This window comes from Sinohyriopsis cumingii, chromosome 2 (assembly GCF_028554795.1).
Source record: "Sinohyriopsis cumingii isolate HCF-2022 chromosome 2, ASM2855479v2, whole genome shotgun sequence".
NCBI lineage: Eukaryota > Metazoa > Mollusca > Bivalvia > Unionida > Unionidae > Sinohyriopsis > Sinohyriopsis cumingii.
The window spans coordinates 63,365,771-63,383,674 of record NC_142962.1 but is presented as its reverse complement, the minus strand read 5'-3'; the positions used below and the strand labels follow the sequence as shown (position 1 = coordinate 63,383,674).

The window sequence follows — 17,904 nt, the reverse complement described above, 5'->3', positions numbered from 1 at the left end:
CAACTTCCCACATTGTTTTAATTCACATGGCTTCCATCAGAAGATGCTGTGAGATTCATAGATTGTCTGTTGACACTGGCTGTTTCTAGTTTCATTGGAATTATGAGTTCATTCTTCCTCTGAGGACATCATGAAGGCAGGAATTTAGCAATCCCATGCTGCCTTCTTTTCCTTCTACCTTTACTCATTAGCACAAGTGCAAACATTTTTTCACTGGGCCCCACAGTTATGACTCAGATGAACAATGGCATTGTAGATAGTAAATCTCTCCCTCTTTTGGTGAATATACAAAATTCTTTTTGTTTTTGATCAGTTAACAATTCAGCCTACTCATCTGCCTGACAAATGCAGCTATGCAATAGCAATGTGTAAGTTATTAGGGCTATTAAAATGTATGTTTTTAAGGATGAAACAAATATTTATTATGCAGTATTTACACATCACAATTGCTGAATGCCCTTTTTCCACCCCATTCAGATGTCCTGCCATAATTATCTATCAAAAAGATGACTGCTCTATGCATGGGCATGCAAGATGCATTAGTGGATCATGTCTTATTGACAATTATCCACTCTTTGAGAGGATATATTCATATCAAAAGGTTTCGGTTTTGACATGAAAAGTAATTTATCACATTTTTCCCATTCTTACAAAAAAAATATTGTCTAAAGCAGACAAACAGGGAGATAGACAGCATTTTTACTTTGATGATGTGCTGTTTTGTAGGAACACTTGTATACCAGTTGGAAGCAGAGGACACAGAGTCTGATCCCACTGAGTATTTCCTGGCAACAAGTCCTGCATTAGGTCAGAGTTTATTGACTTCACAAGGAAGGTAATTTAATAAAAAAATGTATACCTAATGGAAAAACACAGTGTGGGTCCAGGGATATAGAATAGGCCTGATGTTCCTTCCTGCATGTCATAGGAAGTGACTAATGCAGGCTACCTGTTTTATTTTTTGTTGCATCCCATGTCTGTGGAGGAGAGATTGTTGCTGGTTTAGCAGAGGAGATGGTGGGTTGCTGCATCTCCAGTGCAACACACTACTTCAGCCTCACCTTTAGGTTAGAAGGGCAGTCAGATTAGCCTGACAAAGATAGGCTTAGTGGGTTTTAGATTAGTGGTGGGACAAAGACCAGTTATGGGAATTATATATTTATTTACAATGTACATTATGAATGGAAACGAATTTAGATATACAGAGTGAGATGTGCAATTCTGACCACCTCACTAAATGATCAATCTTTTATTTAGTGCATAATTTAGGTTAAACAAATTATCTATACACATAGTCGATGTATGCACTAAATACTGCTTTTTCTAATTCCAAATAAAGTATTGAGAAGATTTCCACACATTAGATATCCCAAATTCACCATATATTGTACATATAACAGAGATTGGTTATACTATTCTGTTAAAATTACAGATATGAAATTGTTACATTCACTTTGTCAGATACAGCATTCAATTTGTCAGTCAGAGTTGATGCCACAGAATTATGAATCTATGATATTCACATATGATATATGAATCTATAAAATGGTAATGTTCACATAAACATGGATATATGAAATTACTGCAGTCAGCAATGAAGATGAAGATTTAATTATGAAGATAAGCTATTCAATAATAGATATGATATTATGATACTATTGTAACTTCATGTTATTTATGTAACAAATATGAAATTGAAATTATAAAATACAACACTCAGTGGATATGAAATATCCCTTTCTTACCAGAATAGGGCATACACATTGAGTAAGCTAAAAATATACAAAACTGATCCATGTTACTACATGAACCATAAAATGTAGTGTGCCTTAGTACAAATACCACTACACATGTTATGTATCTGCATCAAAATGACTATACAGACTTACATGACAACTAAATTCCTACATGAATATTTATACAAGAGTAATCACATGGGATTATGTAGTGTTATAATGATGCAGTCCCCCAATATTCCAGAAGTGATCATTATTATATATGCTGTACACGAAAATTAAGTCAAAAAAGTAAAACTTATCGTCACAAATATATCAAGGATCAAATAATGAAAACATTCAATTCACCAATATTCCTTAAAGAACTGAAAGATATCCCTTTGCCAGTAACTGAATTTTTTAAAGACCCATCAGATGCTCTTGACATCTGGATAGATATGTTTACTGACACCCTGCGCAATCATGCTCCTTTTAATTTCAAGATAGTCAAGCAACAAAATCAACCAAACTGGATTACGGTGATATACTGAATGCTATTAAGACAAGGGATAGATTTCATAAATTAAAAGATACTGACAATTACAGATTATGGAGTAATAGTCAAGTCATTGATTCAAAAGGCAAAGAAAACTTATTATTCCACTGAAATATCAGATAGTATTACAAAAAAGAATCCTACAAAAGTCTGGAAAACCTTCAATAACTTGAGAGGCAAATCTGTCAATAACCTGCCATTTACCTGTATTAGTGATACAAATGGTAATATTAAGCAAGAACCTCTTGAAATTGCAAATGCACTCAATGATTATTTTGTGAATATAAATGAAAAGCTTATCCAGTGATGAATTAAATGAACATATTTCTTCAAAACTTAGCAAAGAACAGTGCTTCAGAATCCTTAAAATAAGCCTTTGAATTCATTTTGAATGATTTATACCAACTTGATGTCACAGCAGCAACAGGTCTAGATAGAATAAGTGCTAAATTCCTAAAACTTTTATCTCAAGTGACTGCACCTTCATTTACGTATATCTTCAATCTAAGTATTTCCACAGGTATTTTTCCAAACAGGCTAAACCTGGCAAAAGTAACTTCAATACATAAGAAGGGAGATCTTTCTGACATGAATAACTATAGACCTATATCAGTTTTGTCATCACTTTCAAAGATATTAGAAGGACGTGTTTATAATGGATTTAAAAACTACCTGGAATCATTTAATTTGCTACATTCATGACAATCAGGCTTCCACGAAGGACATACTACACTAACTAGAATGTTAGATGATTGGTTAACAGCAACAGATCAAGACAACCTTGTAGGCACAGTGTTTCTTGAACTTTAAAAGGCTTTTGACCTTGTAAATCACAAAATCCTGCTGAAATAGCTCAGCATATATCAAGTTAACCATGAAAGCTTCACATGGTTTCAATCCTATCCTGAAGGCTGATAACAACAAGTTTCTATTTTAAATAAACTTTCAGATAAGAAACTGATAAAGTTGGGTGTTCCACAAGGATCAGTTCTTGGCCCATTACTCTTTCTGCTGTACATCAACAATTTACCATGTCACATTGAGCTATCCACCACCAACATGTTCACAGATGATATGACATTATATAACATTGGATCAACAGGCCTTGAGATTAGCACTAAATTAAATAAAGAGTTGGTAAAAATAAATAACTGGTGTGAACACAATGGTATGAAAGTAAATGCAGCCAAATCAAAAACCATGATCATAGGTAGTCAAGCAAGAGTAAAAATTGAGAAAAATTATTTCAAAGTAATGATAAATAGAATGAATATACAACAGTCTGAAAATGAAAGACTACATGGCATTATGAACGACCAGATCTTGTGCTGGAAAATACAAGTTGATAAAGTCAATAAAAAGGTTAATTCACTGCTTTTTTCTCTTGAACAGATTAAAATCTTATCTCCCTCAAGAACAGAGAAAGATATTCTACAATGCATATATCATGCCACACCTAGAATACTGTTGTTCTTTCTGTTGTAATAGTGGTTTGGAAAGTCAGGAAAGATTACTGCAATTTCAAAAAAGAGCAGCTAGAGTTATTCTTGATGCTGATTAAGATACACCATCAACAAATCTTTTTAAAACCCTAAAGTGTCTTCCATTTCAACAGAGAAATCAATTAGGGTTTACTAGTCTATAAATCCTTACATGGTTTGGCTCCTGATTATCTTAAATGTAATTTTAAATTTGTTAAAAATATACATATGTATGAACTAAGACCCATCTCAAACAAGTTATATTTACCTAAACCAAATTCAGAGTTTTATTAAGAAGAGTTTTGCTTTTTCTAGAGTCAACCTATGGAATTCCATCTCACCTTATATAATGTCAGCTGACACATGCCAAGCTTTTAAAAAACTTCTTAGTGAACATCTTCAGAAATAATCATTTGTATGATTTTGTTTAAGGCAGTACTACTACTTCCTACAACATTGTTATCATGTACTCACCTATAATGTTTTACACATGTTCACTACTACCATTTGTATTAATCCTGTATGCATTCATCCTTGAAGCTTTCTACATATTTTATTGTAGCAGTAGATTAATTCGCAAGTTTTTAACAGCATTTTTAACACCTGATCTTGTCAAAATTATGCATTATACATATATTCATATTTGTACATATGTTATTGTAGAAGGCCTCATGGAAGATTGGTCAGTTATCCAAATGAATGAGCTCCTTCTTTAAATAAAGTCATTATTATTATTATAATTTATTTATTTATTATTATTATTATTATTATTATTATTGTTGTTGTTGTTGTTGTTTACTATATACAACATAATTCAAACCATAATGTTAATTCAGATAAACATATAACTGTGACCTGAAACAGTCTTTATTAATCAGATAGCATTGTGTTATGTGGAATTGGGTTAGCTTAATGAAAATTTAGGAGAAATTATAAATCCTCTGACATAACAAGTTTGAAATGTCTGGACTCCCATTTTGAACACTGTTGATCCCTACCAGACGTAGAGTATGTAATTGGTGTATCCAATAAAGTTCTCTATCTTTCCAAATAATGTTGGTACACCACTCCCTTGATAACTCGCACCCTGATAACTTGCAAACCCACTTATACCATGGGGTCAGATGTGGACCCAATCTTTTAAACTAGAAAATACAAAAAATATTAATCCTATTTGTTGAACTTAGAGAAAATCGTGATCAAAATTGGTAAATGGAACATTTATGTAATGCTCGTTTTATCATCAAAAACAGTCTATTAGATTGAATTTTAATCAACATTATGAAAGTACCAACTTTTAATAAGAAGTCATATATTTTGTTACATGTTCTTACTAAATGACCTTCTTAGTACACAGCAAATAACTATATTCAATGAAATTTTGATCAATGAAAATGTCACTCCATTTGTGAAGCAAGAAACAAGGCTAATCAACAACAACAAAAAGCAATGACATAATGCACAAATGTTCTCATGTACACATGAATTGATGAGAATCAGAAGCCAAGCAAATTATCACATTTGTGATAGCAGTAGCCAATCAGGGCCCAGCTGGGGAGCCCAGAACAGTCAAAGAACTTAGCTTGGAATAGTTACTTGCAGAGTGCAGATGCAATGCTCAGCCTGACAGTATGCTTTGCTCAGAGCAATTTCTCCTCAAAACTGTTTTATGTAATCAAGGGACTGAGATTGCTGATGTGTGACTGGGATGCATTAAAAACTCAGAATGTCTCCCAAGTGCAATGAATCAACATTTACTATGATGGTAAATGAATTCCCAACTACACTTGCATACTGATGTTTGCTGTGCCACTTTGCCTGCATTGATTATGACTTGATTTATGAACATTCTAGCGGATTCTTTCATACCTAATTCTTTGTGGGACATAAACTGCCAGACGGAAGCATTTAGAAAGAAAACTAGTCTGGCTTCCCCATGTGTGGACAGAAGGGTCACAATGGATCGTCATTCCAGGAGAAAATATCCTATGACCATTTCTTGCACTCTATAAACTGCCCCAAGTAGAAACTCTAGAAGGATATCCAACATGTACATCATGAGAAAGCCCTGATGTTTTGAGGTCAGAAAGTTTGGGGAAGCCACAACTCCTCTTGGAACTGCCAACAAAATCTTATACAAACAATGGCTTTAGTGGAGAATAAACCTTGCACAGATTCTATTAGCACCCAACAAAATTATTACCTTACAAGTGGGTGAGACCAAGTCTACAGTCTTTTCACCTCCCAGACCTGTGCAAGCAGTCACCCAAACTTAGAGTGAAGCATTAGCAAGAAACACCCCCCAACCCATATTAATAGTAAGGAACATGTTAGGTCCAACTCACAAGAAGAGCAGAAAAAACTGCTGGCCCCAGTGGTCAGTGTAACAGTAGCAAAAACATTAAACTCAACACTACTAGTGGAAAATCAGTTAGAAACTGCCCACAGAAAAAAATCAGAAACCACGTGCTGGAATGATAATGCATGCTCAGAGCCAAGCAAAGAGCAAATTCAAGACTAATAATTCAAGACTTCTTGTAGTAACTGATGATTTTAATAAGCTCTTAAATGTTTTTGGATGTCTAGAAAGTATGGAAACTGGAGATCCTTGTGCTACCATGCCAGAGAAAAGTCATAGAAGTCTCATAATCTAAAACAGCTGATAGAATGCAGCAACTTTTCAAGAGATACATGTAAGGCCACTGATGAAATGTCAGTCATCAAGAATAATAAGACTCCTCAGACTCCAGTTAATAGGCTATAGCTATTAAATAGCTATTAGTGTGTCCACACACAAAACTGTTCAACTTTGCTCAGTATATCTTACCCAAGCACTCCAGTCAATGAGTCTTAATATTGACAATCCAATTGAAGTTGCCAGCACCTTATGTTTTGCTTGGCAACTTTAACAGCTACTCTACATTTTATTTAACAGCATACCTTTCACTGATACATTTTATAACTTACTGCATCCTGCCACAAGATATTACTCATCCTTATTTATGACTTGGTGATACATTTTAGTTCACTTTTTGAGGAAAGTGGATGAGAACCTCTGTGGTAGTGACAACTATCCAATAAAAATAGAAGTAATTTTCCCAAATTTGAAGGCAGAAATGGAAATAATAATAATAATACTAATAATGCTTTATTTATAGAGGGTGACTCATTAATCAAGGACTATTCTCCCTTGAGGCCCTCTTAAGGAGTTAGTATTAAAATACTAAATTCCATTATCTGTTAGAAACACATACATGCTCATGATATCTCTTCTTAAATACTCTAATATTTTCAGCAGATTTTACATGTAGTGAAAGCTTGTTCCACACAACTGTACCAGACTATTGGAAGCTCTTTTTAAATTGCCCTCTTCTTGGTTTTGGTGCTAGAAGATTTCCATGTGATATTGATCTCAACTGGTATTGTGTTGAAAAAGACCTGAATAAGTCCTGAAGATATTCTGGTGCAGTTCCATGTAAACATTTATATAAAAGAACTGCCTTGGGAAAATCTGTCCTGTCATATACTGTGAACCATTTGAGTTCTGTAAACAATGCTTTTGAGGGATGATCAATAGATGCATCTAAAATTATGTGTGCTGCTTGTTTCTGAAGTTTATAAATCCTGTCAAGCTCAGATTTAGCACAGTTTCACCATACATTTGAACAATAATCCATTGTTGGAAGAATATATGACTTGTAGTATAAATTGCAAGTTTCCATAGGTAAATGTTTCTTGATTCTGCTGAGTAGGGCAATTTTGGATGACAGTTTTTTACTAAGCTTATCAATATGGTCATTCCATAATAAATTATTTACAGACACACCTACAAGCTTTTCATGTTTGACATTTTCTAATGGATGATTATTTATTGCAAGAGATAGTTCTGGGTTTCCTGACTTGTGTAACTTTTGTGATGTTCCCAAAATCGTATATTTTGTTTACCTTCATTAATTACCATCCTATTTTGTTGTGCCCAGTTTTTGGACTCTAATAACGTTGGAGTTTAATCTCATTTGGATAACTTCAGTATCAGAACTAGATGTATACAAGGTTGCATCATCTGCAAGCAAATCTGTATTTGTGGATTCCTTATTTAATGGTCGAGTCTCGGGTTTGGCCTATCCGGTTATGTGAGAAAGCTTGCCAGTAGCTTCTTGTGGGTTGGTGGTTCTTCCTCCACCATTAATACTGGCCGGCATGAATAGCCTATCTTGTGCTGAAAAATGGCGTTAAACCCTACAACAACAACATTATTTAATGGTAGATCATTGATATAGATAAGGAAGAGGAGAGGGCCTAAAACTGAACCTTGAGGGACCCCTAAATGAATAGTGTGAGTTTGAGAGCTAATATTGGCAATGCTTACTTGTTGAGACCTTTGGTTTAGGTATGATCTAAACCAGTTTAAAGAAGGATTGTCGAACCTGTAACAGTTCAACTTTTAAAGCTGAATTTCATGATCAACAAGATCAAAGGCTTTCTTGAAGTCAAGGAAAACAATCCCAGTCATATATCCATTATCCATTTCATTCCGCGAAAGATCAGTTAATTTGTTTAGTTCTGTTTGGCATGAGTGGTACTTTCTAAATCCTGATTGCACTTTATGAAATAGAGAGTATGTTTCAAAATATTTATAGACCTGAATGGCTACGTGCTTTACAAATAATTTTGACAATACATGTTGAACTGATATTAGTCTGTAATTCCCAGGATCCTCCTTTTCTCCTTTCTTAAATATAGGTGTAACCATTGCACATTTCAATGTTTCTGGAAAAATTACCAATCATTATACGTAAATTTATGATATGCATTAGTGACTTTGTTATTACTGATGCAGCAATTTTAAGATTTTGTGGACCAATACCATCCAATCCAGAGGATTTATTAATATTCACCTTAATTAGCATATCAAAACCATCAGCTTCACTAACATTAGCTACTGAAAAATAATTATCATCAGGAGTTTTAGCTCTTATAAATGATAGAAGAGCATCAAGTTCAGTTATGTTGTTTGTCTGGTTCTGGATACTGGAGATGCTAATGAAGAAATTGTTGAACATTTCCACAATGTCTTATACAGATGTTGCTATATCCTCATTTTGCTTAAGTCTAGGGAGAAAACAACTGGTCTTGGGTCGGTTCAGCTCTTTTAGATGCTTCCACAATGTCTTGGTACTCTAAACCTTTTTGTTTTAATTGGGGCATGCTTGTCTAAGGCTGCATGGAACATCTGATACCATTTGTCTAAGGCAGTGTTGACATCAGCTATATTGCAGACTGATTGGAAGGGTTTGCAAACTAAATCATTTAAGAACACTTCCTCATCAAACTGTCTAAAGTCCCTGTATTGTATTTCAATGTGTTGACCATTTTTAGATGATTTCAGAACATGTCTAGTTATACAGACTGGGTATTGGTCACTCAGTGTGTACACTGGCATATTAATTTCACTTATGTTTTCAGGTTTATTAGTATAGATATGATCAATGATAGTAGCACTTTGATCTGTTACTCTAGTTGGGGTGTTAATTAATTGAGTAAAGTTGCAAGTTTCAAAGTTATGTATCCATGTTAATGGTGGAGTTTTCATGTAGTCAATGCTAAAATCACCTAATATGATAGTTTCTAAATCTTCCTTTAGTAATGCTTTTTGAATTTACACCTCAAGTCTATCAATCCATTCAGATGGCATGTAAACTGAACAGAGTATTGGCTTAGATAGGGTTACTTCAATCCAGATACTCTCTACCCCAACAGTCTCTAGATCAACATGTCTGTTATAGCCAATGAAACTGTCTGCATAGAGAAGAATACCCCCACCCTCCATTGATTCCCTATCTTTTCTTTCAAAGTTGAACCGCTGTATTTGGAGAGCCAAATCATCAGAAAGAAAGGTTTCACATAGACCTAGAATATTGACTGATCTAGTTTGCTGTATTATTAACTTAATCTCATTCAGTTTAGGGAGGATGGTTTGAATATTTAGATTGATTACTTGCAGACTTCTTTTGAGGAGACCAAAGACATGATAATTTTGAACAGAGGATTGATTTTCAGACAAGGTAGTATGCAATGTATTGTTTTTAGACTTGACAGATTTCTTTTCATCACCTTGATTATTTACATAAACACATGAAGATCCATCCAGACAAGATCCATTTGTTGTACAATGACCACATTTAGTGGATGCTTGAGAATGTTCAATATGAGACTGATTTACATACGTACAAGAAGACATTGATATATTAGACACTTGGGGAGCCTCAGAGGGAGAAGTAACTTGAACAGTATCACATAATTGTTTACATGTTAACAAGTTGCACAAATCAGATAGTGCCTGAAACCTGTTTATAAAATTATATTTATTACATTGAAAAGTATACACATATTCTAATGCATTGTGTTGCTGGATATGTGTTTCATATGCCTTTACATCATTGCCTTCTACCTATTGGTATGTGCACAACTTTTGCTTATGTCCTAGTTTGTGACAAACATGGAAATTGTACAAGGCAGACAGGGAAACATTTCAGTGCCTCTGCAATTGAAATTTGATAGTTGATTATTTCAAAACCATAGTTTATCTGATACTTTTATTGACAAACATATGCTAGGATGTTCCTATGGATAAACTTTGGAGATTTTTAAACATAGTAACAAGGTATGATTTTATAACACTTTCAAAGACAACCACAAGAGAGTGCCTAACAATTTCAATGCTAATTCAATAGATGACAATCTGATTAAATACTGTTTATACTGTGCTAAAGCTTGTTGTACCATTTGATAGAGCAAGAAGAAACAGAGATTCCTGTGTCTTTAGCTTAAACTCTCTCTTTCTCTGATATGTGCAATCATTATGGAATGTGGCATGGTAAATCAATGCAGACATAAAATCAGCCATGTTAGACACTTGAAGAAATCTGATACATTGGTCATGGCCCTGCCAGGTATTTCAAACACATTCGCTGAAACAAATTTACAACCTTTTTCATAATAACACTATTCAAAAACCTTCTGCAATGTCAAATATCTGAAAGAAATGGCTCCTTTGAATTTCAAATCTGCTAATGCCAAAACTTACAATAAGACTTTCACTCTCAAAGAAACCACAAAACTCTTTTGATAAAGCCATTATGACACTGCTGGACTAGATGATATCTACTATCATTTTCTGAACTAGAATCTGAGACAGCATTCAGTACACTTATAAACATTATTTTCAATAAAACTGGGAAACTGGTGAATTCCTGCAATACCTAAACCTTTAAAGGACTATACTGACTTCCCCAGCTTCTGTCCTATAATGCTAACAAGCTACATTTGCAAAACCATGCAATGAATGATAAATGACAAACTTCTCTGATATCTTGAACCCTCTAAAATAAATTTTTTTTTTTTTTGGATTCCATGTACACTCCATAAGACATTCAAAGCTACATATTTGATGTTCCATTAATGTCCCAAATTTTACAGAGGCATTATTCACTCATAAAAGCTAGAAAAGGTATATCCTCAGCTGACTAGTCACATTAGTATAGATGGTAACAAAAGAATGGATAGAGCTGGTAAAGAGATCCTGCATTCAAGATTTTCTGAATGAAAGGTTCCATATTGTGACTCGGATCTTTTTGTAAATCAGTATGTTTGACATACTTGGCAAAAAATGTGGAATGAAAATTCTATTAAGAAACTTCTGAACATAAAACTCATCGATGGATAGTGGCACCCTTTGTTTAGGACAAATTGCAGGCATATGTAGCATTGCACTGCTCACCTGTTGGAATGCACATACATGTGGCTGGCTCGTGCATTCCTCCTGAATGGTTAACCTTGACTAGAGTATATACTTTGCCAGTGTCCCCTGACCTTCCTTGGCATCTGTCCGTCTATGGGAGATGATGGTGTAGCTCCAGAGTAAGCTTTTGTTTCTCCTTCTTTCTAGCTCTCTTTTCAGCTTGCTTTATGTTTCTGTCTTCCTCAACTTTTTGAATGCCCTGTCTGACAGCTAGGTGCCAGGTGGAATGGTCATTAACACAGCTCTCCCAGTCATTGACATTGATTTGGCCATCTTCATGTCCTTCTTGCAAACATCTTTGTAGCGCAGACATGGTTGTCCAGTTGGTCATGCACATTCTGCTAACTCCCCATATAATGGGTCCTTGGGAATGCAGCCTGGGTCCATTCTCTTGACATAGCCAAGCCAGCGAAGGCACCTCTCACTGAGAATGGAGAACATGCTGTTCATGTTGGTGCAATTTAGAACCTCTGTGTTGGATACTTTGTCCTGCCACTGGATATGCAGAATGTGCTGCAGGCATATCAGGTGGAAGCTGTTGAGTTTCCTCTCATGTCTCACATAGGCGGTCCATGTTTTGCTGCTGTAGAGGAGTGAGCTGAGCACACAGACTTGTTAGACATGCAGTTTGGTCTTCTTGGTGAGGTTGGGGTTGTTCCAGACCCTCTGGTTAAGTCTGGCCATCACTGCTGCTGCCTTGGCAATCCTGCCGTTCACATCAGAATCAATGGAGAGTGAGCTGGAGATGTTGGACCCGAGGTATGTGAAGTTCTCAACAACTTCCAAGTTGTACCCATCAATGGTGACAGAGAGAGGGGAGTCTGCATCCAGCGCCATGACATTTGTTTTCTTCAAACTGTTGGTCAGTCCAAATTCCTTACAGGCATGGAAGAGGCGGCATACCAGTTGCTGCAGTCCATCTTCCATGTGTGATGTCAAGGCTGCATCATCGGCAAAGAGCAATTCACGGATGAGTACCTCTGTGACTTTAGTCTTAGCATGGAGACAGGTGATGTTGAACAGCTTGCCATCAGCCCTGGTATGAATGTACACTCCCTTGCTGCAGTCCTTGATGGCATACTGGAGAAGCATGGAGAAGAATATGGCGTAGAGCGCCGGCACAAAGACACAGCCTTTTTTGACTCTGCTGATGACTGGGAAGGCCTCTGATGTTGCACCATTGAAGCACACTGTGCTATGCATGTTCTCATGTGACGACAGCAAGCAGTCATGGGGGGCAGCTGATCTTCTGCAGGAGTCTGAAGAGTCCACTCCGAATGACCAGGTCAAATGCCTTTGTCAGGTCTATTAAGGCAATATAGAGGGGCATCTGCTGCTCGCAACACTTCTCCTGCAGCTGGCATAGTGAGAAGATTATGTCTACAGTTGACCTGCCGGCTCGAAATCCACACTGGGACTCTGGGTAGATGCAGGAAGCTAGGATCTTCAAGCATGCCAAGGCAACAAGGGCGAAAGCCTTTCCGATGATACAGAGGAGGGAGATGCCCCTGTAGTTGTTCGGTAGTTGTTGCAGTCGCTATGGTCTCCTTTGTTCTTGTACAAAGTGACGATGTTGGCATCATGCATGTCCTGTGGGATGTATCCCTGTTCCCAGCAGAGGCAAAGGAGTATGTGTAGGGGCTGGAGCAGGCAGAACGCCATCACTTCCAGGAGCCTTCCCACAGGCAAGGCAATTGATGGCTTTTCCAAGCTCTTCCAGGGTGGGCAGTGTCTAGTTCCTTCATGACAGGCAGGTCTGGGATGGTGTCCAGGGCAGTGTCAGTGACGATGTTTTGGGATGCATACAGCTCGAGATAGTGCTCAACCCATCTCTGCAGTTGTTTCCCCTGGTCTGTAATGACATCGCCCATCTTGGATTTGAGGGAAGCAGTCTTGGAAGTGGGGGGGCCTGTCGCCTTCTTGATACCCTCATACATTCCTCTTGCATCCCTGGTGTTGGCAGCTGTCTGTATACTGGTGCAAAGGTTCAGCCAGTAGGTGTTGGTACAGCAGCGGTTGGTCATCTGGGCATTGTTCTTGGCAGTCCTGAGGGCTTGTCGTGTTCTAGGGCTAGATGCAGCCTTGTATGCCAGGAGGGCTTTCCTCTTTGCCTCAGTCATGGGCTCCATCTCCTCTCGGTTGGCTTCATACCAGTCAACATTTTTTCACTCTCTCTTCCCGTAAGCAGTGATGGCTGAATTGTACACAGAGTCATGGGGGTGGGACCACTTGGAGTCGATGGTGTCATCAGGTGTCACTTTGATGAGAGCTTCCTGCAGTTTGCTGATGAACTGCTGTGTTTTCTCTGGTTGCTTGCACAGCAGGTGTTAATGCATGGGTGACCCTTCTTCTTGGCATGGTGCAGCTTCTTGGGTAATATTTGCAACTTGCTGGCCATGAGGAAATGGTTAACCTTGACTAGAGTATATACTTTGTCAGTGTCCCCTGACAGTAGTCCGCATTTATGCTGAGTGTATTTACTTCCACCTTGTGAAAAGTGAACTTACTAAGAACCTTTATGTATGTTGATATGCCACCAGAAAAAAAATCTTGGACCTTTAAAAAATCTTGGTTTATATAGCAAATTTTTAACCATTTTTCGGGGTTATATTTTTTTTAAAGCTTTATATACTTGGAATGTAGAGGATTTTAACATCTTTACCCTTTATCTTTTATCTTGTAGTACTATATCCTTATGTTTTTGGGAAGTGTTTATCTTCCTAAAATATTTTGCATTTATTTTAATCTTTACATGTTTTAACTTACCTTTTAATCAGCACTATATAGTCAGTATTGTGCTTAAATGCTGTTAACCCTATACATGCATACACATGCATGTGGCAGAAAAGAGAGATCAGCTTATGACAGATCAGGAGATCTGCAAAATTTGGTTAGGAATTTTTAGTTCAGTTCAGGAGGCTTTTCTTTGACCTGATATTAGCATGCAAATGGACAAAAATGACAACTATTGAACAAATGTGTATGTATTAAAATAAGTACATAATTTGATCACATCAGTCCTAAATTCACTGTAACTTGTTGCCTTTCATACTTTCCTTGTATAAAGCACGATGATTTTGACTTTTCTTGTGGATTATATTTGTCACAGTCCTCACCATTGTTGATCTCATTACTTAGGATATGATGTATTATTACTGGATACAGGTTTCCTCTGGTGTCAACCTGAATTTTGCTCCGAAAGAAAACTGTTATGAGTGACCTCTGCTATGAGTGACCACCTGTTATTTCCAACCACAATTGTAATGCACAGGTTGTTTTTATTATATAAACACTCTGTGATGAGTGTCCACCTGCTGAACACGACCAGCAACTGAGATGTCTTGGCAACACTGCTATGAATGACCACATCACAAAAACAAGGATAAACTCCACCAACCTTTATTTAATCCCTGTAACAACAACTGCTCATACCATTCTGAAAAAAAGAAGAAAAAATAGCCTGACTACTGATATCTGAAATTTTGTAGCTGTGCTTATAGTGTTTATAATTTCAGTTGTAAACCAAACTAAAGTACATGTAGATTATTCCCTAGTCTGGTTCCCTGCTTTGTATGCTCCCTGTGTTGTTCTCCACTATTCATATATGGGTGAGTAATGGAGTAAGCATACAAAGCAGGGAACCAGACTAATTATTTCCACACTTAGCCTGCATTCTGGCCTATAGTAGAACCCAGCATCCCTATGAACGACTGTATCGTGAGAACATAGACGGACACCACTGATCTATATGTAATCAATTGTTACAATGACTACTTGATTAGTAATGATTGTTCTGATAAAAAACAAACATAAAAGGAATAATAATACAAAAAGAAAAAAAGGATTGTGGCTACCAGTGATAGATGCTATAGTCTCTAAACCAGGCTATTGTACATGTCACAAATTGCCATTGTATAGTGCCCAGGTTGACATAGTGGTTGCGTGTATTGTTTGTCTTTAGAGTTAATCCATATTGCCTGAGAGTGAATAAGGTCATTGTCTATTAAACTAGCAAGAGAGAATTGTTTGTGAGATTCGATTGATAGTGTTCAAGACTTGTGATGTTTGTTGTTTTTCCTTCGATGTTAAGTGATTACCTCCCAATCACAAAGCTGTCATCTATCATCAAGTTGGTGCAACCAGGTTACACACTTTTTTTATAAAGTTAATCTCTGTATGTCTTCTTTGAATGAAGCCAATGACTTTTGCCCCTGAGTAAATGGTTCTGTTTCTGGATGAGATAATGGTTTCTTTTTCTTTCTTTAATTGTTAGACATGCAATGCACATGTATAGATTTTTCATATTTTCCCACAGCCCAGTCAAAACCGTCTTTATGTTCAAGATTACAACTGAGCACTAATAATTTTAACTCCTAGAACCTCAATAACAATGGACAAAGTTCCAACTATAAAAGAGAACAATTTTAAGGTTGAAGAAAACAATTATTGTAACTGAAAGAAGTGAAAAAAAGCAGACCACTCACAAAAAAGCAGTTTAAAGGTCAGTAAAACAAATTTAGATTGTTATAAAGGAAAAGGAGTAATTCAGAAGTGATTTCATATGCTAAAATATGTGATCTTCAAATGTAAATGTGATTTGATGTTTAATGATAGAAGTATATCTTTATTGCTATATAATTTTGTTTTTAGAAGAATGCATACAATATTTTAGCATGAACTATTAATAAAGAATAGAATATATATACAGTGATTGTGGTTATTTTTCTTTAAATTGTTCTGAAACTGGACCTTGGAAACTGATCTTTTTGTACAAACCTGCTACGAGAGACCACCTGTCTTGAGAGACCACTTTTTGTTTGCAGAAGGGGTGGTCTCTCATGACAGGTTTTACCGTACAATACTAATGGGTTTACCATGATGTTTAATTGTTTCTTGCCTGTGGGTGGATTCATTTTTTTTTTCTGCTTAATATTGGCAATATCTTTTTCAAATTTGGGAAGTTCTTCAAAAAATATACTTTACAGGAATGGCAGAATGTATGTTCATGTCCATTTGAACTCGATTCCAACCACTGAGATTCCTGTTTCTATACACTATGGAATTTCATGTGGTATTTCATTTTGTTTAGATTTTGGCATTTTATCATTAGGAGATAACACATTCTTATATATCTTAACCAACTTTAAATACTGAAGCCAAATCAACCCCTTTTATGTTCACTTGAAATCTTTAGTAATGAATGACTAATCCATCCATTATCCATTACATCTTTAATCCTTTCTGAGTTAATTCTGATCACATATAATGCATCTCAACAAACTTTGAACACTGAAGATAAACTAAGAATCTAAGTAATGTTAATTATTTTATGCAGTGTGAGATCTTTAGTAATCCAGCCAAAATCCAATAATGTCTCTAGTCCTGTCTGAATTACTTCTGACACACATAGTATAATCAAGTGATAACTTTTAGGTTATTGTCTCTGAAATTGGTAATTAAAGTCCCCTTTGAACACCATTTAACAGTCATGTAATCACATGAAGTTGTTGTTGTTGTTGTTGTGTGGTTTAACACCATTTTTCAGCACACGATAGGCTATACATGGCGGCCAATATTAATGGTGGAGGAAGAATCCAGGAAAACACCGGAAAGAACCACCGATCCACGAGAAGCTACTGACAAGCTTTCTCACATACCCACATTGGCTGAATCTGAGACTTGAACCAGCGCAGACAGAGGTGAGATGGCAGTGATCCGTAACAGAGAGTGCTTTAGACCACTCGGCAACTCAGGGCCCCTCACATGAAGTCTTTACCATAAATATACTACGTTAGGAAAAAGTGGTGAACATTGTTTTTATAAAAATATTCTGTTTCAGATTTATTTATTTTTTTGAGTATGCAAGTTATTTCATTGAGTGATGGAAGGGATGGGGAAACACCCATCATCTTGGAAGGAAAACCTTCCCAGCTGGGAGGTTCAACTGCATACTTACATACAAAAATAATGGAAAAATTATTACTTTAGAAGGTGTTGTTTCGCTGTTTGACAAAGAAATCTAGGAAATTATATTATGTCCTTTTACATATGCATATTTTCAATATGAATTATAATAATGTTAGATACTGAATTTTGATAGCTATCATATCTGGTGTTTGGGGTTTCTTTTGGAGCACTGTCAGCATTTTATTTGGAAAAGGACACACCAGCTTAGTGCAACTTATCCAAGCTGACCATACAGGTACCATATCTGGAATATGAGTCGTATACTCTACCAACGTCAGGCATTTGTGAAGGATACAGTTAGTTTAAATATGTTTGAAAAATAAATTAAAGATTTATGAAAAATTTAACATGATCATTTCCTGCATAGAGATTAATTTACATGTT

General features: G+C 36.2%; 1 protein-coding gene across 1 annotated transcript in view; it reads left to right on the top strand.

The window, feature by feature from the left end:
- The window catches only part of LOC149805047 (uncharacterized), a 357,351-nt gene that overhangs the window by 318,860 nt on the left and 20,587 nt on the right, over positions 1–17,904 (top strand). The window contains exon 83 of the mRNA XM_089946893.1: positions 727–835. Within this exon, the coding sequence (XP_089803019.1) occupies positions 727–835 (109 nt within the window). The remainder of the gene's footprint in view (positions 1–726; positions 836–17,904) is intronic.